At 43.6% G+C, this 24,320-nt stretch overlaps 1 protein-coding gene across 1 annotated transcript in view; it reads left to right on the top strand.

Annotated features, from left to right (window-relative positions):
- Positions 1-24,320, top strand: part of LOC132590804 (paxillin) — a 39,180-nt gene that overhangs the window by 3,582 nt on the left and 11,278 nt on the right. The window contains exons 3-8 of the mRNA XM_060263731.1: positions 1,463-1,560; positions 4,320-4,459; positions 5,784-5,985; positions 8,327-8,462; positions 21,514-21,684; positions 22,061-22,234. Coding sequence (XP_060119714.1) covers positions 4,363-4,459; positions 5,784-5,985; positions 8,327-8,462; positions 21,514-21,684; positions 22,061-22,234 — 780 coding nt within the window. The 5' untranslated portion in view covers positions 1,463-1,560; positions 4,320-4,362. The remainder of the gene's footprint in view (positions 1-1,462; positions 1,561-4,319; positions 4,460-5,783; positions 5,986-8,326; positions 8,463-21,513; positions 21,685-22,060; positions 22,235-24,320) is intronic.

Below are 24,320 nucleotides of genomic sequence, written 5' to 3'. Positions count from 1 at the left end.
CTTTTTGCCCCAAAAACTGGCCTTATAGTTCCACACCCTGAAAGTGCTAGTCACAGCAGCCCTTATAGTGTTATGCCACAAACCACAGCAGAATGAGGTGGATATTAATCACTCACCTTGCAGCCTTGGGAAAAGAGAAGATGGTTTCTGTAGCTCGGAGGTGTATGAGGCATGAGATAAAACTGGAGGAAGTATGTGTTTCTGGAGGGGGGAATGAGTGCCTGTTCTAGGGAAGAACAATTTGTTAGCAGGCTGCATCCTGTTTGTTCCACATTCCAGGGTCTCAGTCACGCATGATACCTTACAGTTGGCTCTCAGAATTGTTTGGGTCTTTCTTTACTCAAGCAGTTAATGAAAAGCCTACAGGAGAGGCCCTTGCTCACAAGCATGCCCTTCAGTTTTTTGAACACTTCAGTCACCAGATCTGATGTTTGTTGTGGAATGCTTCTAGAGTTGAATCCAAATGGAGCAGTTGTACTAGAGGCTATGCAAACTTAAGGGAGACTGACTGAGGAGTGAGGCTGTGACTAAAGCTTGTTTGCTCGTTAAATTTTAAAAACAAAATTAGGACTAAGTTCTGCTTGGAATCCGCAGCTTAGGTTCCAGAAGCCCTTCTTTCTAATTCATCACTTGCAAGGGCTGGCTTCAGTTATTCAATGAAAAGGGAATGGTACTCTGCACTTGTGCCAAGGTGTAGTTGTTGCTTCATATGTTCCAGGGGGATGGATTCAGAATAGGCTGTAGGGTTAAGTCCTGGCTCAAATTCGGCCCTGAATCCTCATCTCCAAGATATAAGGGGCAGAACAGGCCATTGCATCCTGTTTTTTCTCCCCCCCACCCTGTAATTGTTTTAACACTTCAACTGAGGGCCAAACTATGTGTTATGCAGAGTTCTGTATAACCTTCCCAAACTTTAAAAAACCCAACAAAACAAACAAAATGCAGGTATTGGAGGATGCAGTTAGGAGAAAGAGAAAATTGCTTGGGTAGTGGGTGAGTAATCCTTTCCCTTCCGTGTTGTTTTTCCTTTTTGATGTCTTTCCGTTTCACAGGCATGCTAGTTTTTTATCAACTGGAGAAAAAAGACACAGGAACCTTAAAAAAGCATCTTGGGGAAAGATATTTTGAGAAGAATAATTACCGTTGTGTGTGCATGCACGCACCTTTCCTTAGCTTGTGATTATGGTCTGCTCCTGAGGCTTTGTTGAGACAAAGTTGCATGGAATGTGTAAATCTGATCCTCAGAATATGAGCTGTGAACCAGGAGGTCCCTTATTTGAATCTGCCTTTGGTTAAGAACGCACAAAATAGCCTTAGAAAAGCAACCTCGACACATGCACACACACCATTTGCAATGTGTGTATGTATATAAGGGCTTGGTTCTGGGACAGAAAGATTTTTTTGTCCATGTGTCTTATATATCCTCATAAATTGAAATAATTTCCACAACCTTTATCCACAGCCACAGTCCCAGTCTCCTGTGTACAGCTCCAGTGCCTCTGTTTCCAGAGAGTGTGTCATCTCTCCTATACGTGCTAGTGAAGAGGAGCACGTGTACAGGTAGACTTCCTTCTCTCAAACTCTCCCTCCCTCAATTCCTGTTTATGTCGGGGCCAGCAGATGGGTTCTTATTGCATTGAATATTCATGTAATAAAATTCATAAATGAAATGTCAAGGTGGGGAAATTCAGCTTGTTTAAAAACATTTGCTTATCCCTTTAAAATCTTTTGCTTTTCTTCTGTGATATTCAAGGTAGTATCACATGCTTTCAGGTTAGCATGGCAGCAATGTTAGGAGGCCTAGTTTTTATTTTGTAGCCTGACAGTAATTTTGGATCTGCTTTTAGTTAAGGTATGTAATGCATGACACTATTTCTCCAAGTGCAAAGTGAGAATTTTATCACCTATCTTTTCCCCAGAACCATTTATTCTATGTCTGTTAACCCACAAAATGGACCACAAGTTGGATTATAAAGTTACCTGATGAGCTACAGAACTAACAAGCCATTTCATCCAGTCCAAACAATGCTTCATTTTGGAAGGGAAAAGTTCTGTGTCATCTAACTTCTGATTTTTAATTATTGCAGCCTCTGATGCCATAAAACAATAAGATTGAGTAGGGAAAGAGTATGTTTTGCTTTCCTTTTCATTTCTATGTAATTGTGACCAGTGGTAACTAGAGGAAGTGTGTCAGTTAGCCCAGGAAATAGAAAGAAGTTCATTGTTTGTGGGTGACCATAATTTAGTGTTAGAGCACACAGTGCATGCCCAAGGATTTAGGTTTAATCCCTGGCATTTTCAGTTACATGACCTCAGCTAAACTGAAAAGGACCTTTGCCAGAGACCCTGAACAACCAGTGCCAGTCTGAGTAGACAATACTGGGCTACATGGATCTGTGCTCAAAAAATGCTTATATAACCACAAATGACCATTTATCAAGTGATAGTGCACTATAATATGTGTCAATATTTAGTAAACTGGTTCTCTGGGTAATGGCATGGGCCATTTTACTACATCTGATGTATTAACTTACCACTTGGCAGGATGATACAGATAGTGATACTACTCTAGGGTGAGAATTTATTTGGAGATAGTTCAGTCACCTGTATTTGGTGCTCAGTAAGGTCCTATCAAGTGTCAAAGAGGATTTTACTGCCCTCTTTCTGATCAAGTACTGGTGTGGGATTAAAATCCTCCTCCTGACTTGGCAGGACATTATGGGTAACTGACTTAGTAGCAAGTTACTGCTTAGTAAATCATTTTCCATGTGCACCAGTTATCACGTCATGCTGAAGGGAGATGGATGATGATCTTTCTGACAGCAGTACTGAATATCCCAGCAAGGACCTTCCAGGATAAATGACATAGACTGAAGCTCAAATGCATGTTTATAAACATGCTGGGGAAATACCCTGGCTCAGTGTTAAAGCATCTACTTTGCATGCAGGGAAGCCCCTGGCTCAGTGTTTGACATCTTCAGTTTTAAAAAAAGGATCAGACAGCAGGTGATGAGAAAGACCTCTATTTGAAACCCTGCAGAGCCTGCGCTCATCAAAGTAGACAATACTGATCTTGATCTACTAATGGACTGATTCAGTATAAGGCAGCTGCATGTGTTCAGGGGCATGTGATGAATCACAACTTCCTGCTGTTGATGCTGCTTGTTGTTTAGAGCTGCTAGTGTGCTTGATGCCTTATAGAATAATGTAGATAAAAAGTCAGATGCTGTCCCCAAGGGTTTTGCAATCTAAATGCTGAAAATGGAAGCAACAGTGAGATCAAGGAAAGGAAGGAAGAGGCAATGATAACTTCTGATGAATATGTGCAAGTGTGGTTATGTGTGTTTTGCTTCGTTTGTGGACTTAAGGGCTTTGGAGGAGGAGAACATGTGTGTCTGCCATATTCACCATATGGTTACAGATTCTCCTCTCCATACCTTATGGCATTTATAGTTTAAAAAAACAAGATTACAGCAGTATATAAGAAACATGCATGTATACCATGTAATGTGTGAATGGACTATCTGTAGTCTTCTGTGCTGAAAAGGGAGATGTTGTCCACACAGTTTTGAAATTTTGTGAAGAGGTAATGGGGACCATTACAAAATGGCTGCAGTGGGGGGGGGGGTGGAGCCAATCACAGAGTGCTGGGAAATTCCAAGCCAGGTGGCCTAGTATGATGGATAAAGTTGCTCTCAATAGGAGCCCCTTAGAGATGCCAAAGTTATGTTCTTTTCAGACACCACCTGTTACTTGGAAGTAAAGGAAAGCCAACATTGGCTCTTTGCTTTGGGAAAGATATGCTGTTTAGTTTAGATTTCCAAAGAAAGGGATGGTTTCCTCTTGCAAGGGCACAGCTAGAGGCTGCCAAGCCAAGAGAAGGGTGTGCTTGTGGCTAGGCTGAGAGTGTGGGCCTTCTAAAAAAAAAAGCCCAGCAGGAACTCATTTGCATATTGGGCCTCACCCTCAGTGCATTCCTGCTCAGAAAACACCCCTGGTGACATGCCTGTCTGAGATAACCTTAACATTTTGCTAGTGGGTCAGCCCTACTTGGAGCTTCTTGTTCCATTCAAGACCTGCTAGTTTTTATCTGCAAGATTCAAGAGGCAAGCGGACACTAGGGAACATATCAATGGGTGCTATTGTGCTCCTGGGCACCATGTTGGGGATCTTTGCATTAGGGCTTTTACCAGAACTAATTTTTGTACAAGCAAACACACAACACACACGCTAATGCAAGTCATCTTTTTAGAAAGAGCATTGGTGGTGGAAGTTCATGACTGACTGACTCACCCTCTTCCTTTTTCTCTGAATTCCAGTTTCCCTAATAAGCAGAAGTCTGCTGAACCCTCTCCCACCCTGATGAGCTCCTCACTAGGCAATAACCTATCAGAACTGGACCGACTGCTACTGGAACTGAATGCTGTTCAGCACAATCCTCCTAGTGGCTATTCAGCAGGTAAGGAGTAGTGGCTTCAGTGGTATCAGGCAGCAGAAAGTAGATAAATGCCAGCTCAGAAGGTGAGGAGTCTGGTAGTGATACTGGATGCCGCCCTTTCCATTGAGGCTGAGGTCACAGCAGTTGCGTGATCTGTCTTTTACTACCTTCGGCAGGTCAAACAGCTAGTGCCCTATCTGACTCCCCAGGGCTTAGCTACAGCAATCCATGCAATGGTCACTTCCAGACCAGACTATTGTAACTCGCTCTTTGCAGGGCTGTCCTTGGGACTGTTCCGGAAACTCCAACTGGTGCAAAATGCGGCAGCGCAGCTATTAACTGGATTGCTTATACGGACAAGCAGTTGACTGATGCTGTGCTAATTGCACTGGTTACCAGTTGAGTACCGGATCTGCTTCAAGGTTCTAGTACTGATATTCAAAGCCTTACGTGGCCTGGGACCGACATACTTGCGGGACCGCCTCTCACCATATGAGCCCCAAAGACTGTTGTGATCTGCTAATCAATGTCTTTTGGCTATCTCTGACCCAAAGAATGTCTGACTTGCCTCGACCAGGACCAGAGCTTTTTCAGCCCTAGCCCTGACCTGGTGGAATCAGCTCCCAATGGAGATCTGGGCCCTACCGGACTTACTACCATTCCATAGGGCCTGCAAGATGGAGCTATTCCTCCAGGCTTTCAGTTGAGGCAAGCAGGCATCCTTTGTTTACTGTCTATACCATCTATTGTCCTCCCCCACAATGACTTACCATCTGGACTATTATATTCGGGCCAATAATTTTGTCTTAATCTGCAAAATGTGCCTGCTCCATCTGTGTTATAATTACTGAGTTGTGTTGTTTCAATTGTATATTATTCATTTATTTTTGGGTTTTAACTGTTTTTATTATGTCTGTAATCCGTCCTGAGCCCGTATGGGAAAGGGCAGAATATAAATCTACCAAATATAATAATATAACTAAATTACTAAATTGTGGGGGAAGTGGACTGTGGAACTTCCATCTACTATAAATGACTTGTCCCGCGGGGAGTGTTATAGTTGAGCTTGGGATACCTGTCACTTCACTGGGAGCAGCACAAAACCTGTGAGGTCGGAGAGGAGAGGGGAGATCCTTAGTGGCCTGGTGTAAACCTTAAATTATCTTTTGAGCGATAGAAATGTGGGAGCTTGTGGTGAAGCTTTGGGTACAAAAAGGGAGAGAATGTGTCATGTATAAAAAGTATTCTCTTCCAAGTCCTCTTTACCTGCCCTGCCTTCTTTTGCCTGTGCCTGCTTTGTTGCAATTGGTTCTTATCTGCCTACCTGTGTTTTTTTCCTTGCAAGATGAAACCACTCGGACCATCTCATTGCCCAGTGGGACTGGCTCTCACTATGGCATCCCGGAGAACACTACCTCTTTGAACACAAAACCAGCAGCCCCTGTGAAAGAGAAACCCAAGCGGAATGGAGGGCATGACATCGAGGACGTGTGTCCTAGTGTGGAGAGCCTTTTGGATGAACTGGAGAGCTCAGTGCCTAGTCCAGTGTGAGTAGTCATTGGGCTGCATGAGTGTCGGGATAGAGAAAGTAGTGGCATTCCACTTGGCATCTGTTGGGACTTTTTTGCTTCCTCAAAAGTGAGGACCTGCCAAAGAGAAATGGAAACTGGTGAATCTTAAAAGCTTGGATAGCACTTACCCATAACAACTAAAAGTGTTCTTGTCCTTCTGATTTTTCACCAGGCCTGTAATCTCAGGCTTTCTCTGCAGATATGAGGACTAGATTTTGGTTTTCAGAAGGCTGAGTTTTTGTGCCATGCGCTGGCAATGAGGATAATGGTGATGATTTTATAAAGCACTCACAGTAAAATACACTATAGAGGTCCAGCCCCTTCTGGTTTACATCCTCAGGGGTTAAAACACAAGGGAGGAAGGGAAAGGTAGGACAGCTAGGACATCAGTTTGAATATCCTGTTCTGAACAGGTGAGATTGCAACAAGCATAGTGATGGGAAGAGCCAAGTGCATGCCTGGAGCTGAAGGGCTGTAATATAAGTGATGGAAGAGGAAAAGGGTGCAGGGTGAGAGAAGGGTGAGAGAATGGAGGGCACCATGTGGGGTTTGTTTGCTAAGTGTATGCCCTATTTTGCTCAAGGCAGCATACAGGAAGTCTACCGTCTAGACACTGACCAGACCTGGGCATGCTTAGTTTCAGTGAGGCTGTTTATGTCATGTGCTCACTAAGCAAACCCGAGGATCAGGGATTTCAAAAGAAAAGAGTTCCTACAAAATGAGAGAAAATGAGAAGGGATAGAGAGACAACACAGACTTTTAGGACTCTGTAGCAGAGATAATAATGATGATCAGGAGGAATGGGTTTAGTAAGAATTCATGAAGGAGGAGGTGGGAAGGTATCTTACACAAGTAATAATGCATAAGCAAAATCTGTAGTGGATTCAGTAGAGGGAAAAGGGTAGAGAGAGGGCTCAGGGGCTCAGTGGTGGAGCATCTGCTTGGCATGCAGAAGGCTCCAGGTTCAGTCCACAGGACCTCCAGTTAAATAGACCTGGCAGTAGGAGATGTGACCTTTGCCTGAGACCCTGGAGAGCTGCTGCCAGTCTGAATAGACAGTAGTAAGCTTGATGAACAAGTGGTCTGATTCAGTATAAGGCAGCTTCATGTGTTCATGTGTATGGATTTTTACAAATGTCCTTTTTGGTTTTGCAGTAAGCAATTGAGTGAACATGTAGACAAGAAAGATCAAAAGATAACACCATGATTACTAACTTGAGGAAACAATGCTGTGGAACTCTGTTAGAACAGAGAGTGAAGAAATTTGTGTGATGAAGAATGGGGGACTAACGGAGTTACAGATCCACACATCACTGTCTTTACTTAATCTGCAGTGAGAAACTTTCCTGTGCAAAGACATATTTGGATTTGGGAGCTCAACATTTTCAGATGGTACAGCTTTGTGGCAGCATCTGAAATAAAGGTGGGCTAGTTGTGGGTACCAAACTGCTCATTTTATTTGTTTGTCCCTAGGAAGTAGGAAACAAAGGTTACTCACAATGGGCTCCATGCCCATGGGTGTCTCAGCTAATGGATGCTTTGGTCTCTGCAACAATCTCAAATTTTGCTTTTATTGCCTTTCTAAATAACAGATGTGACACATGTGTTTTATTAATTAAAAGATTTATACCTCACCTTTCTCTAGTGGCTCAAGGCAGTTTATAATTCCATAAATTGAAAGCATACAAAATACAGCAATGCCATGTTTATCTCTTTCCCCAAGAAAGTGCCTGCAGCTTAAACCCCATTAAAAACCCTTGCAAATTAAACAGCCTTACAGTACCTCCCAAAACTTCAGCAAACCTCCCCCCTTTTTCCTACTTGGTGGGTCCATTCCACAAGTTAGTTGCCGTATTAGAAAAGGAATGAGTTCTAGCAGATGCAAAATGGCCCAGCTTAAGCAGGGGAATTAGAAAGTGGCGACCAAAAGGCTATAGTTGGTGCTTGGGGCCATATGGGGAGAGACTGTCCTTCAGTCCACAGTTTAGTTACTTCATTTATATCCCACATTTTGGCCTAACAGGAACCCAAAGTGGGTAACAATATTCTCTTCTCTGTTTTATCCTCACAGCATTCTTGTTCGTTAAGTTAGTATATGCTTGGCCAAAGGTTGCCCAGTAAATTTCCATAGCAGAATGAGGTTTTGAATCTGACTCAGATCCCATTCAAGTCTCTAACCACCACACTGTGCTGGCTCTAAAACAAGTTAACATACTATATAGGACCAGGAAGTAAACCTTATTCTCGTTTTTTGGAGGAAATAGCAGATCTAAGCAGCATGTGAATATCTGCTGTCTTCTGTTTTGTTTTTGGTCAGTCCAGCCATCACTGTGAATCAAGGCGAGATGAGCAGCCCCCAGAGGGTCACCTCTAGCCAGCAGCAGACTCGCATTTCTGCCTCTTCGGCGACGAGGGAACTGGATGAGCTGATGGCTTCACTGTCTGACTTCAAGGTGCCCTGTCTAATGCCTGGCATGTTCCACTCACCTGTCTGTGTGTCCCTCCTCACCTATTCCTTTCCCCTACCTTCTGTGAGAGCCCTGTGTGCCCAAGTGCCCTTCTGTCATCCCTCCCCAAGGTGCTTTTGTTCCTTGGTGGTTCGTTCTGTTGTTGCCCTTCTCACAGCATGGTTTGTGTGACGGGCCCTTGCAGCTGGACGTAGAGTTTTCCTGTTCTGATGCACAACTAGGCTGTCTCCTCAAGGAACTCCAGAGTTTTCACATTACATTTGGGGGCTCATTTGCATGTTTCTGATTCATACCTAGCTAAATATTTGCCAAATGACAAACAAAGACAGGGTGCAAGTGGGGGGGTTGAGAGACTATATTTGTGTAAGAAACTGCTTAAAAAGGAGCATGTATGGGAAGGCAGGAGATTTTCCCTGCAGCTGCTGCATGACTTTGGGGAACCCAGACCTAGCTTCTCAAAAAACATAGTGCGTAGCTTGGTCCTAAATTTCAATTCTTCCAGGAATCGTATTTTATTATTCTTATCTTTTAGCAAATTCATTTGACAGTGTGCAAGAGAAATTTGGAGATTTCTCTCTTCTGAGCCTTTTCTTTTAAGATGCTTCCTAAGTCAAATCCAGGCACTACTCTGACATGGGAGTTAAGGCCCTATTAAAACTCTTCTGACAGTAGTTAAGCGAGGATGGTAAAACACAATGCAGAGTAGAATATAATGAGAATTTTATATAGATTTTTATATCTTACCCTCCCCCCCCCCCATAGTGGTATTTACTGTAGGGATGGTTCAGATTAGAAATCTAAAATAAATACGTTTTGTTTCTTTCAATTCCAGTTCTGTAGTGAACTTGAACTCCAGTAATTTCTGTAGCACCCACATGCATTCTTCTATTACAGCTATTCATAATTTTTCACCTGGAGTGTCTCTGATAAACTGTCTGTGCTAAGAAAAATGCTCTGACCATCTCCAGGTGACCTTGCAATGAAAGGTGAAGAAATGAGAAGGGAGCAGGAGTTGTTGTTGATGCTTTGCATTATATTTTCAGGATTTTAAAGCAAGGAGGAAAAAAACAGAGGGTGCAAGCAGGACAGAACAGGGATAGAAACCTAACAAAGCCTGGAGGTTGCTGTATTTTGAGAGAGAGCCTTTATCCTTTTAGTTCTGCTTCATTTCTCTTGCTGCCTTCTGAAAGTCTCATGTAAAGATGCAGCTTAAGGAGTGCTGTTGCATTCTTCAAACAGGAAGTATACATAGTGTGTATCCTAAAAAGCTTCTTTATATGACTTGTTTGTATTTTAGCATTTTTAAAAGGGACTGAACAGGCTTTCACCTTTACCTACCCCGTTTTTTTTTTACACACCCATGTTCCACATATTACTCTTGGATGAGCGTAACACCATCAGTACTGGATCAGAGTTAGGGCAAGTGTACTCCTAAGAATCCCAAAATATTATCACCTGTACTTTGATCTCTGATCATCATTTAGTTCTTTCTCTGCGCTAAATTCATTGCTAAGTGTTATGCTACTACTTCTGCAATTTGCCATTAATTTAATTGGACAGTGTAGGTGAGAAGCAAAGGAAAAGGCAGAGACACTTAAGAAAAATGTAACTGCAGAGGGCAAAGTCCAGCTAGCTCTGTGTTTGCTGGCTATGGATTAGTCCTTCGCAGACAAATTCTTCTATGGACTTGAAGAGATCCTTAAACCGGAAAGTGCTGATTGTATTTGAACAGGTGATGTGTTCAATTACAAGAGAGCTCAGTGGTAGAACATTTGCTTGTCGGGCACAAAGTCCTAGGTTCAATCTCTGACATCTGTGGTTAAAAGGGATCCAGTGTTAGGTGATATGAAAAGGTGATACGAAAGATATCTGAGACTCTGGGGAGCCACTGCCAGTCAGAGTAGACCAACATTCTAACACTGTAAAGGCAGTTCCATATTGTCACCCCAGATCCTTGGTTCTACTGACACTTCTGACAGGGTCCTATCTTGATGCTCTCCTGTCTGGCATGCTGGACTTTATGGCTTAATTTGCAAAAGCTTTTGATGGTAACCTGAAATGTATGCCAAGGAAAGCTGAACCTCCAAGTTCTGTTTTCAGTTAAGCAGAGTTGTGCCATGTGACTTATTTTTGCACAATTTATTTTGCTAGTCATAAGAATGAGCAAGAACATCCCTGGCCATTGAAAACTTATTCAACAGCCCTTTGGGCTTCCAAGAGTCCACCAGGCACTTCAAGCATCTTATTTATTTATTTATTTGTAATTTATATCCCGCCCTTCCCACTAGGTGGCTCAGGGCGGCTTACAACATATAAAAACTAACATAAAATATAAAGTTAAACATAAAAAGTTAACATTTCATAATTTATATAGTCAAAATCTAGACATTTGTTATATACGTAAACATTAAAATCATACCAAAATCTTGGTAGAATAAAGGCTAAAAGCTTGGTTCGACTTTATATTTCCAAGAAAACTGAGGTTCTTAGGTAGGTAGATTCTATGCTCCGAATGCTTTTTTAGGTTTTGGGCCAAGATCCCAGCTTGGGCACAGCCCAGGTGCTGAAAGGACCTGCCACGCTATGGACAAGCTCCTGACTACTGGGTCCTGACAAGAGGATTGATGGATCACTTGCTATACAAGCATCCTTGATTTAAAACTCCTTGTCCTGTGTTGCTTGGCACCTGAATCTTTCCACACTTCTGAACAAAGCTGAGTTGTTTGGTTAAAAGGATGCAGTCTCTGACCTAGAACACTGTTCTTGGATTTAGTTACATGGGAACAAGGTGGAGGAAAAGCCACTCACCCTTCTGGATCTTTTGTCTCTAACTGAACTAGTTGAGCAGGGGACAGGGTTGAGATGCAGGGCTGCTTGAGTTAGTGGGTGGCTTGGTGTGACCGTTGGATTCTGTTTTCAGGTTTCAGTTCAATTGTTCTCATGACCTACTTTTGCAGAGAGAGAGGCTGGCTTACTGTCAGAAACTGTGTAGCTCCATTTCCACCTTCTTCCCTGCCTCAAGATGATATTTTCCCTTCTGGCTACATTGAATACATTTTTGATTTAGTGTCATTTTATGCAGTTTTCCCCCTGTCACTACTTCCCTCTCTTTCTTCAATTCTGTTTCCGTCTTTTTCTCATCCTCCCCCACCTTTCCCCCCCATCTCTCCTCGACCCCCATTTCTTTCTCTTTCCACAGACCAGTTCCACTATATCACTGACCTCTGAACCTTCCCTGGAGCTGCTTCCTGGCCCTGTCAGCCCAGATGTAGCTGACAGCATGGCTCCCCCGGCTACCTCAAAGCAACAAACCACAGGCCATTATGGGGATGTCCCAGCCCCCCTGGCACCTATGTCACTGGAGGTCCTTCACATTGAAGAGGAAGGCAGCAACCCGGCCATAGCTGGTATTCTGGGACATCCTCCTACCACTCTACAACATCCTTGTATACCCTGGGCTGAAGTACCTCTTGCAGAGGCATCCGCTGCCCTCTCAGGGTCAGATGCATTGAGCACAAAACCCACATCCAATGGTGCTTTTCTCTCGGTTTCTAAGATGCAGTCTATGTGCTCTAGTACAGGAGGCCAGAACTGGACATTTGCAGAACCGAAAGAGCTTCAGAGTGAGGACCAGAGATATGGAACCAAAGTTGCAACGTTTTCTGCTTTGAGTTCCTGCATAACCAACAGGGTCCCAACAAAGCTGAAACAGGGAGTTATGTTCGATCAAATGACTGCTGCTTCCAAGAAGAATGAGGTTGACAAAATAGCTGTCAATGAGCTGAGCCATTCAGAAACGCCTTGGCTTACACCTACAACACCTCCTAATAGAAATCATGTTGCTCCAGCAGTGTACGAGCCTGATCTTTGGAATGTGGATCAGTGGGATAACTTCCCAGGAGCCCAAGGCCAGCTGAACCATACTGTACAGCAAGTCACAAAGCAAGCAGCTGAAATCCAACAACAGGCTAGGGCAAACAGCTGTCCTAATGTTGCTGAGAAGAGGCATGGTCAAGAGAGGGCTCCCAGGAAAAACAGTCTTCAGAATATACCAGTAGACCAGCAGAAGGAGTCACTCTGCACCCAGATAGTAGCTCCAGAGTCTACAGGAAAGGCTGGAAAGGAGGAACTGGATCTTCTCCCTGCTACTTACAGGATTCCTATGGAGAGGATTTCTACGTCAGGCCAGGCATGCATCAGAGTGAATGTAGAGGGGAGGGGAGCAAGTGTCTAGTTAGAAAACCTCCTAGTGATGCAGGTAGTTTGCCTACGCATGATATAAGTGCCTTTGGCCTTTCTCCCATAATGAGTTGGTATCCTGAAATAAGCTTGTCTTGCATGTTTTGCCAAAGTAGATTTAGTAACGGCTGCATGGGGCTGTGAACTGCTCTTAAGTTTTGATGGTACCCTTTGGTTTGATGCTTGGCTTCCTTTGGGACATGAGAATGAAGAGCTGCTTGCAGTCAGTCTGCTGTGGGACATGAGCCACAGATGAGGTCTTAGAGAGAGGATTCAGAAGAGCTATGCAGTGTATGATGGCAATGGAAAGAATCTTTTCCAGGTTATCACTCAGGCAGTACATTGGCAACCTTGCTGGCTTAGAATGTGGCATAGTTCTGGAATTATTCTGTGCAGTTGTGGTAGGCTGTGCCTATAAAAACTTGTACTGCAATGATGGGAAATGGACGTCTAGGCTTTTAAGGCCTTTAAGTTATTTTGCTGCTGTCAATGGCTGCTGTTATTCTTCTGCATGATGTGTACCCTTAACACCATCTCCAAGTTGTTTGGATTGGAGAATCCCCTAAGCTTATAGTGCTTAAGGAGGTCATCATAGGCTATGATGGTTATAAAGTTTTAAAAACCTGATGAGATGGCCTCTGTTGAACTTGGCCTACTGCAGTGGCTTTGTTGCCTTTCTGTAGTCAGAGCTGTGTGTGTTCAGCTGACATTGCTCTCTTTAGAGGACTTTTCTTAAACAGTGAGCCAATGCCTATGGTGGCTGCCAAAATCCATTTTTTTCCCCACCGAGAAATGAATGGCTTCTGTTCCCCCCACTCCCTGTGCATGGCCGCAAACTGTGTTGAGTATGAAGCTTGTACTTCACTCTTCAGTTAGTTGTAGTTGTTGTGTTTTGAGGCTGTCATTTCCTCCTCCTCCCCCCATTAAGATAAAGTCTGTTATCAAGCAAACAAAAGAGACCTCCAATGTGCACCCCATGTGCCGGGACCTCTCACCAAGACGCAAGCTGGGGCCTGCCATATTCCACAAGTCTGTCTCCCAAGACCGCTTGATTGAGGAGCTGCAAGACAGGCTGGGGATTAGCAAACCAGAACAGGAGGAGTGGCGAAGACAAGACAGCTGGTTGACTGAAGGGGTCATCATCATCTCCAGGCCTCCAAAGAAACAGCAAGATGGTGTCCAGCAGGTGGAAAAGGTAGAGAGTAACACCTTGTGTATGTTTGCGTGTTTTTTGCCTCTGCACCCACTGAAGGAGTCTCCCATTTGGTATCATGAAATTGGCCTAGGGGACATCTGCATGGTACCTGCCCAGTGTCTCATTTCAGAAAGGCAGTGCATACACCTGGAAGCCCAGGAATTGTCTCCTCTTCTCAGTCAACCTTACACCTAAACAAAGAAGGTGGTGTAAGCTGCATGGTTTGCCTTGCTTCTATTATCATTCCCATCAGTCATTTTGCATGTTTGACAAGCAGCACAGGCTAAATCTGCAATACCTGTGGGCAGAGAGGAACAGATGAGTTGTTCAGTGATGTATCCAGCCCCTAAAATAAAAAGGATGTGCACACATCCTTAGAAGTAAGCACTCATACAAGAACTAACACTGTGCCAGCCTGCCTAACAGTGTTGCATCAAAACCCAGAAGATAGAAGTGGAATACAAGATGTCTTGCTTTCCAGATACTTAGTAATAGTGTCTTAAAGTATCTGAAGCTAGGAGAGCTAAATTTAAGGAAGTTATGAAAAGTTCAGCTTTTGTAAAGTCTCAGCGTAGTATAATTGATGGCATTGCACTTTGTAATCTTCAGAAGCTGTACCTGATAGAAGCTCTGTCCTCTTTGTCAGCTAGCAGTTTCTGTCTTTCTGTCTGGAGACCCAAATCCCTCTGTTACAGAGAGGGACTGTTTCTCATCACAGTAATGTTGCCTTCTTCACATGGCATTTTTTTAAACTTTAAAAGCATAAGGGCCAGCTATTAGACAGTATAGGTAAATTTTAGCACTCTTAGTATATGTTCAGACATAGAACCTGACCTTCCAAACTGTTGCTAAACTAAACATGATTTTTTTGGGTACCTTTCTGTGCTGCTTTGACTTCTCCAGATGAAAATTCATGGAAACAATGTCCTGGCTTCTCTGTTTTTCCTTTCAATTCTGTTTGGCTCTAGGACTAGGTCTTTTTAAAAAAAAAAAAATAGCAACAAACTAGTGCTTGCTTTGAGGTGGAATAGAGCCTCTGCACAAGGTAGAATAGCTTGTCCCTCTTTTGTCCCATGTTGTCTCTTCTTGATATTTGAGATTCTTGCAAGCTGCCTCTAAACTTGTTCACTTTTCTTCCTGCTCTCTTCCTAGGTTATAATTCCTGCAGAATCTCCCCTTCCTCTGAGAAGAACAGTCTCTGTTCCACCCTCTCCCCCACCACAGTGTCCTAAAGATGTTTCGAAGGCTGTCTCTGTCAATGCCATGGTCTCTTCTTCTCCTAGCCCTCACCCGCCACCACCTCCACCACCTCCACCACCTCCTCCCTTGCCTCCACCACCGCCTCCACCACCATCTCCACATGTCCCGCAGCTGCGCTATGCCCCCTCCACCCCACCTTCCCAACCTCTGCTCCAATGGGAAATGCTTTTGGAGAACACTCATTCTCCCCAGGCATGGATCCAGACAGAGCCAGTGGCAGCCACTGCTCCACCCAAGACAGTGATGTCGGTTGGCTGCCAAACAGATGAGGAGTCTTTCTTCACACCCAAGCAGGCATGCTTTTTTAAAAATGGCTTTGGTTTATTAGTACTCTGGCAAACTTGAACTCAGCACCCATAGACGATGACTCTCCAGCCAGAGACAAGTTGATCCTGAGCCCAAAGGGAAAATATTGTTAGTGGAAGAAAACAACTATCAGTTTTTATAGCAGTGCTTTTCACACATGGGTGCAATAATCCATTGCCATATGTGTCTACTGGCTGCCATGGAGATAGCATGTGACATATGTTGAAATAATCTCTTGGTGTTAGGCCAAATAACAATTTGGAGTGGGGGCCCTCTCCCAAACTAGGATATCTCTAGCAGTGTTCCCTGTAAGCTGAGTTAGCGTGAACTAACTCACAGATTTTTCGCCTCCAGCTCACACATTTTTGTCTTAGTTCAGGAAGGATGATCCCAGAACACACTCACTTATGCAGTAGCTCACAACTTTAATGCCAGTAGCTTACAAAGCAGAATTTTTGCTTACAAGACTCTACAGCTTAGAGGGAACTCTTGTCCCAAATTTCATCTGTGAGCACTTCTCAGGTAGGATTGTGGAGTTTGAAGAGTAGGCTTGCAGAAATAATGTTCTTGTGTTGGGGCCTGTTATAAACACGGCCTATGGAAAACTTTACCTCCTTGCTTATGAGGAGATGTATAAGGTTATAGAGGTGTACATTTAGAACAGTTCCCATGCATTTGCCGAGAATGGTCTTAGCTTTCCGTGCTTAGCTCCATTCACCATGGCTTTAAATTTTTGACATTAGGATGGAAAAAATTATGCAGAAGCATTCAAATTCCACATGGCTGAGTGTTCATTTGTCTTCCTTCCTCATGTGGAAATAGTTAGAAGAGGAGAATTCACTGTATGTTAGCATATCAACACAGAAATATTGGAAACTTACAGAGATCAGGACTCAGCGCAGAAAAGGTTTCACAGAGATTGTGCTAAGGTTTAGGGCTTTTTTGTAGCAGGAACTCCTTTGCATATTAGGCTACATATCCCTGATGTAGCCATTCCTCCAAGAGCTTACTGTAGGCCCTGTAAAAAGAGCTGTGTAAGCTTTTGGAGGATTGGCTATATCGGGTGTGTGGCCTAACATGCAAAGGAGTTCCTGCTACAAAAAAAGCCCTGCTTAGGTTTATAATATCTCAGCCTATACCAGGGATGGCCAAATTTGCTTAATATAAGAGCCACATAGAATAAACATCAGATGTTTGAGAGCCACAAGACATGGACATCAGATATTTGAGAGCTGGAAGGAAGAGAGGGAGAGGTGGAAAGAAAGCAACTTTAACTTGGCTTTTAGAAGTGATTTAAAGAGAGAAATGCTTTCTCCAAGCTGGCCAACGGGGTGCTAGGGGCTTCAAGAGCCACACAATATGTGCAAAAGAGCCACATGTGGCTCCCGAACCACAGTTTTGCCACCCCTGGCCTATACCTAGAGTTCTGTTTGGTTTAGCCTTTCCTTCTCTTTCAATCTTTATAATGCTTATGGATAGTGTTCCATTACTCCCATTTTACAGATGTGGAAGCTGAGGGTTAGTGAATGGCTTCTGCTCCATTCCAGCCAATCAGCCTGTGGCTGAGCCAGGACTAGAGCCTAGGATTTGCCTGAACCTTTGCAGGGGATTGTGCTGAATCTGAAATGAATGCAGCTACAATCGAACAGCTCTCATTATGAATTGTGTTTTGCAGGCCTTTTATACTCCTCTTCTGGACCGCGGCTCTTGTGTCCTTGCTGCCCGCCCACCCACCCCTGAGAAGGCAGGATATTTTCACTCATTACCACTCTAGTATGCCGTGTGGAAAATGGTTCTTGTAGCGTAGAAGTTGATCTGTGGCATGAACAGAACTGGGGGGAGATATGATTGTGATTTCTCTTGAAGCATGGCCTGCTTGTTTCTGAAACATACATTTAAATTTAGAAGCCGCAGGAGCCTTCTTTGAACAGGCGTGAGTCCACAAAACTTGTGGCATGACCTTTGCAAGGATGTGAGTTTGGCTGGAGAATGGGAGAAATGGCAATGAAAATTCAATCAGTTTAATGAGTTAAAGAATGCTGGCATGTTGCAGGCTTATATTGGAAACTTACAGAGATCAGGACTCAAATAGAAAGCTTACATAATATCTCTAATGAAGAGCGTATGGGCTGGGAATGCTTTGGGATTTTTTGTTTACTTTGCTTTGGTACTCATGGCTTGGATGTTTGTTTGTCACTGTGGTAATTGCTTTCTTGGCTCATGTTGGTGGAGTAGTGCATTTCTGGGGGGTGGGGATGGATGCTTGTATATTGTCACTTGCCTGGTCCTCTGGTGAGTAAAGATTGTTCCAAGTGACCAGCTGGGGAAATGGTACAAAACCCAAGTTTCTTTTACATCACAGGTGATTAAGATAGGCACATGAAGTTAGGCAGACCATTTGTTTTTTTGAAGTGAACTAGTGACTTTGATCAACTTATTTGCAGGCTCCTATGCCTATTATTATATAAATCCTGTCTGTAAAAGGCTTTTGCATCCATAACTGATATCCAGGGCTCTTTTTCTAGCAGGAGCTCCTCTGCATATTAGGCCACGACCCCTGATGTAGCCAATCCTCCTGGAGCTTACAGTAGGTCCTGTACTAAGAGTCCTCTAAGCTCCTGAAGGATTGGCTACATCAGGGGGACGTGGCCTAATATACAGAGGAGCTCCTGCTAGAAAAAGAGCCCTGCTGATATCTTTGCAGAAGGACACCATCCTGTGGACCCCCCTCTAGAGCAACAGGTTTTACTTTGTGAGCTGTTGTGCTCCATCAGATATGAAACTGCCCAATACTTATCAAGACCATTAGTCCATTTAGACCAGGGGTCTCCAACATGGTGACTATGGGCACCATATTGCCCTCCAGTACCTTCCCTGGTGCTCTCCCAAGTGTTTTTAGAAAATGGGCAGGGTAAGGTGGGGCTTCCACTCAGCAGTACTTCTGATTAGCCACTGCAGATTTGATTGGCTTTGCATTCTTTAAATTTGGTAATTCAAGGGATGGCCATGCAGAATTGACACAATGCTTCTGGAATCCACAGTGAAGTTCACTGAATTCCTCTGGAAGAGATGGGAATAGCTTTGCTGTTTGGTCATTGACCTATTTGTTCCCATAATAATGCTTTTTGTATGTGAGGGGTTTTTTTTCTGGACAGTCTGCATTCTCTCTAGTCATTTGGCTGTTCTAGAGGATAAACCAGTTGGGTGTCTTGCCACTCTTTCCTATGTTGCATGGATAAATCTCATGGTAACACCTCTGGTGTCTCCAGCTTTGTTACTAAGCAGGATGTGTTCATATGGTGTATTATCTTTAAGGAGCTTGCTCCCAAAATGATTTGATTGCATAGAGAAGTCTTACCAAAACATGGTAAAGGGTCTTCCTTGGGCTGCAGATTTTGGATGTCATGAAGGGTCATAGAATAGGAAATATTTATTTCTGATCCATGAGGCCCAAGTGTCCTTGTAATGTAGGGGATCTACATTAGAGCACTGTGCAACATTTGCTTTTATTTCTAGGAAGTTTGTGCGAGGGAGCTCACTGGTGTGCCCCATGTCACTTAAAGGGAGGTTTTCCATCTTTGGCCCAAACACTTTGGTTGAGCCCTACTTTGGAAGAGTGTTGTCAGTCTTTTGGTGTGCAAATCCATTTCTAACTGTAGAGGTCTTTCTTTAGTGTGTATGGAGTTGTTTGATGACGCTGGCAGAAAAAGCCTGCCAGCAGAAATGGGATGGAGAGGAGCTGACTGAAGACCAAACTAGGAAGCTTTGCACCAGGAACTTCCCAGATTGTGCTTATTCTCTTAGTCACTGTATCACACCAGCTCCAAGACATAACTGAAAGCGTGCTGTTGATACCAGATGAAATCTCAGAAGCTGATATTGTGTGTACACATGTGCAAATAAGTTGTACATCAGCCAAAAGCAGAGCTTTCATGTCATTATGTTCTGGTGAGGGCAGAAAGGTGGGCTTTCCTGCTCAAAAAAAGTTCCTTTGTAGCAGGAACGCACAGGAATGCAGTTCTGTCTGACTTGGTGTCAGGGGGTGTGACCTAATATGCAAATGAGTTCCAGCTGACTTTATCTACTAGTAAATACTATATCTACTAGTAAATTACATTGTTTGTTCCAATCAGAAAAGACCAGGACATCCACAGACAGCATAGGGGTCTCTCTATGTATTCAGGGGACTCCCCAAATATTAAAAATGTTTTAGTTAAAGAAAAAAAGAAAATAGCCTGAGGAGACCCAAATGTGCTCTAGAAGACATAAACGGTTAAGAGCAGTTGACAGTGAAGGAAAAAATGAGGAGGGTGGGGAAAACCAGAAAGATATGAGAGAAATTGGCTTGCTCGGGTTCCTAAGATCTTGTAGTATCTGGAGGAGGGAGATTTGGTTTAAGGGTAGGGAACTTTCCAGTTGTTTCTTTCTCTTCCTTCTTGCATTTTCTCCCTGGCTTGTGAAGTACTATTATCCATCATTTACACCATAGTATTCCTCCTTAGACCATAATATTCTATGCCAGAAGTTTCCTAAATGCAGACTTTGGGTTCTGTTAAATACTGAGCATGAACTGACTTTTCTAGGAGAAGAAGGCAAAAGGAGGAATTTTGTTGCCACAAGCTCTGAAGGGCAAAATGACTGTTTGAGACATAGAATCATAGAGTTGGAAGGGACTTCTAGGGTCATCTAGTCCAACCCCCTGCATAATGCAGGAAACTCACAAACACTTCCCCCTAAATTCACAGGATCTTCATTGCTGTTAGATGGCCATCTAGCCTCTGTTTAAAAACCTCCAAGGAAGGAGAACCCACCACCTCCCAAGGAAGCCTGTTCCACTGAGGAATCGCTGTAACGGTCAGGAAGTTCTTCCTAAAGTTGAGCCAGAAACTCTTTTGATTTAATTTCAACCCATTGGTTCTGGTCCTACCTTCCTGGGCCACAGAAAACAATTCCACACCATCCTCTATATGACAGCCCTTCGAGTACTTGAAGATGGTGATCATATAACCTCTCGGCCGTCTCTTCTCCATGCTAAAAATCCCCAGCTCCTTCAACATTTCCTCATAGGACTTGGTCTTTGTTGCCCTCCTCTGGACCCATTCCAGCTTGTCTATATCCTTCTTAAAATGTGGTGCCCAAAACTGAACACAATACTCCAGGTGATGTCTTACCAGAGCAGAGTAAAGCGATGCCATCACATCTTGATCATGTTTTTGCCATAGAAGCTCATGGCAGGGTGCATATGTACATGTTCTGTACATGTCTGTGCATGTATGAGGTGGGGTTTGTGGTGTGCTTGTCCTTCTCCGTTGGTTCCCTCCCTGCCCCAGTCTTCATTGGAACAGCTGGCAGATTAGGCATATTTTCTTTCCCTAAAAGACAGTATTTAAAAGTGTGCAGCATAAATCCTCATATACTTACAGCTGAGTCACAGATTAACTTCTGATTCATGTTGAAGAGATAATACTCACTGCCTCAGCATTTGGACTGAGGGCGCATGATGTGACAGCTGTGCTAAAGCTGAATAGGTTTCTACCTGGTCAGTGCCTGAAGGGAGAATCCTGTGTATGTTGTCCTGAATTCCATAATTTTAAAAAAGTAATATATAAGTATATTGTGTGGCTTTCTTGCACGTTTTTGGCATTGTTTATTTACAAAGCAGTTTGTTTTGGAAAGTATCCTTACCTGTCTTCCTGAGAAATTTTTAAAGCCCCCTACCATTAGCTCACATAACCGTTTATCTATTTAATCTGCTTAGGACGCGTCTTTTGCTTGTTAATAGTTGCTCTTGGAGATACTCAAACCATTCACTTTCTTGGTTTGGGCAGCTTGCTCTGACAGAGTTCTTGAAATCTCTCATTCTGGCCTTGTTCTTTTAAGTCTTCGCTGCATTCTGTGCTTGAGTTTTGTGTCTGAGATAGTAATTCTCCTATCCACTTCCAAGAGATCACAAGAAGGCATGGTGGTCTTCTGTGAGGAGAAGGGCTTAAAGCAGAATGCTCATCTTACACTCTCTGATTTGGCTCTCTCTTGCAGTTCATGTCCCAAGGGAAAGGTGGGAATAGCTACCCATCCTCAACTCCTCCAAAGCCTGGCAGCCAGTTGGACAGCATGCTCGGAAGCCTCCAATCTGACTTGAACAAACTCGGAGTAGCGACAGTCGCCAAAGGTGTCTGCGGAGCGTGCAAGAAACCAATTGCTGGGCAGGTGAGTCTGAAGAAACCATCCCCCAATGGGAGAATCTTGAGCTATACCTGGGAGGGCTTTTAAAAGCAAATGGATGAATGGACTGGTGATGCCGAAGAAACTGAAGTACTCTATTTATCCACTGGCCAGGTACGCTGTAAGCTCCTCCAGTGACCTCTGCCCTGCCCTTGAGGGACTGCCCTCTCCTGAGATGATAGGTAATTCAGTTTTCATGCTACCCCAGTCCAAGGATCCACCCGAGTTAGTAGAAGATTCTCTGATTTGTGCTGAGCTCTGCCTGATGAGTTGTCATGTGAGATGCCCACACCTGGGAGGTGAAGCATCTGCTGAAGTCAGGTCTCTCTTCTTTCCTCTCCTCTCCCCTCACCCCCTTCAGGTTGTTACAGCGATGGGGAAGACGTGGCACCCTGAGCACTTTGTCTGTACCCATTGCCAGGAGGAGATAGGGTCGCGGAACTTCTTTGAACGCGACAGTCAGCCCTACTGCGAGAAGGACTATCATAACCTCTTCTCTCCACGCTGCTACTACTGCAATGGCCCCATCTTGGATGTGAGTCCCTGATATGTGTGTAGTGCTCTATATGCATTTGGATTTGTGTATATATTAATTTATATCCAGTGTATTTGGAGACCCAAAGCCACTTAGCGTCATTTGCCTCATTTTATCTGCACCACAACCAAACTCTGTGTGGTAGGTTGAGTTGTAAGAAAAAGATGATATTGGATTTATACCCTGCCTTTCACTCTGAATCTCAGAGTGGCTTACAATCTCCTTAACCATCCTCCCCCACAACAGACACCTTGTGAGGTAGGTGGGGCTGAGAGAGCTCTCCCAGAAGCTGCCCTTTCAAGGACTGCTCTACAAGAGCTATGCTGAAGTTATGCCAAAGCCATTCCAGCAGATGCAAGCGGAAGAGTGGGGAATCAAACCTAGTTCTCCCAGATGAGAGTCTGCACACTTAACTACTATACCAAACTGGCTCTAAGTAAGACCTGGCGCAAGGTCACCCAGTGAGTTTCCATGTCAGAGGGGGTATGTGAACCTGGGTCTCTCAGATCTTGGTCCAACACTTTAACTTTCAATGCCATGCTGGCTTTTATTTCTGAGTAGGTGGCCTGTGGGCTACATCAAACCTGCTTAGCTGTGCTTTATCCTTTGGTTAGTCAGTGATCGTTATCTAAAACAGTGTTTCCTGATCTCTTATTCAATAACTCATCCCATCAATTGTATAAAGCATTTATAAGTCAGGTGAATGGCAAAATTAATTGAAGTATAAATATAATTTTCACAAAATACCACTATGTGGATAGAAAATTGAATAAATCATAATGCTGACAAAATCAACTTTACATGGAACATCTGAACAGTTCCAAACAGAAATTGCATCAAAAATCAATGGAAGTTCCGACTGACAAACACCCAGGTTTCATCTTGTTTCACTGATGGTCTTCCTCAAAGTCAAATCAACTACATAGATGCAATTTCTTGATGCAGTTTCTATTTGGAATTGTTCAGATGTTCTGTATAAAGTTGATTTAGTCAACATTGCGTTTTATTCAATTTTCTACATTGTGTGGTATTTTGTTTTGTTTTTTTCCTTATATATTCATCATTTATTGAAATTAGTATATGTAACAGATCCATAGTAATAATAAATATTTAACAATTAAACAAACAAAAAATTACGTAGTTCACAATTATCCACTCATCCAGCACCCTGTGACCCATCACCCTTGTTGCCCATACTTATCTATCTCTGCCTATTGTATGCCTAATACTTGATATAGCTCTCTGGACCACCTTGGCCCCCACAGCCTAGAGGGAACTATGTTCAAATTCACATCCCGGACCCTGTAAATTATTGACAGCCGCCAAAAACGGTGCCCAAATGTCCTCGAATTGTTGTTGTTGCATCATTCGTCGGTAGACCAGCCTTTCATCCACCGCCAATCGCAGCATGTCCTCCAGCCATTGCGCTACGGTTCCTGAAAATTCCGTTCTCCACATCTGCATGATTATCCTCTTTGCCGTCATCAGTGCCCGAAATCCCCAATATCGCTGTGGGCGAGACAACACCCATGCTGACGGGAAGTAGTTTAAAAGAACTTGCATGGCTGTGAATCTGTGCTGACCTCCCAATACGCGGTTTATCCACCTGAGTATATCGCCCCAGAAATCAAGCAGCACCGGGCATGACCAAATCATGTGGCTTAGCCCCGCTTCACCTCCCTGGCATCGCCAACATGCTGGTGAAGTCAAGAGGTTAAATTTGTGTAGTCGAACAGGTGTCCAGTAAATACGGAAATGAATTTTTTGCTGAATTAATATCAAGCGTTGATCTTTAGAAACTTTTCGGATCGCCCTGTTGATTGTGAACCATTGGAATGGTAGAATACTAAGGTTCAGTTCATCTGCCCATTTTACCCGTAATTCTTCAATTAACTGTTGTTGTTGCGTCCCATATCGAAAGTACGTGTACAGGGCTTGCACTGGATTATCTTGCTGCCATGTCCGCCTTAATACAGCTAAAAGGGATGGTGGATCAGGGGCAGCCAAGGCATCCGGACCCAGCAGCTGCGTCAGCGCCATCTTTATTTGGTAATAATGTAGCCATTGGTTAGATTCAAGATTATAC

This window comes from Heteronotia binoei, unplaced genomic scaffold, assembly GCF_032191835.1.
Source record: "Heteronotia binoei isolate CCM8104 ecotype False Entrance Well unplaced genomic scaffold, APGP_CSIRO_Hbin_v1 ptg000807l, whole genome shotgun sequence".
Taxonomy (NCBI): domain Eukaryota; kingdom Metazoa; phylum Chordata; class Lepidosauria; order Squamata; family Gekkonidae; genus Heteronotia; species Heteronotia binoei.
The sequence above is the reverse complement of the archived record's forward strand: the minus strand, read 5'-3'. Positions and strand labels throughout refer to the sequence as shown.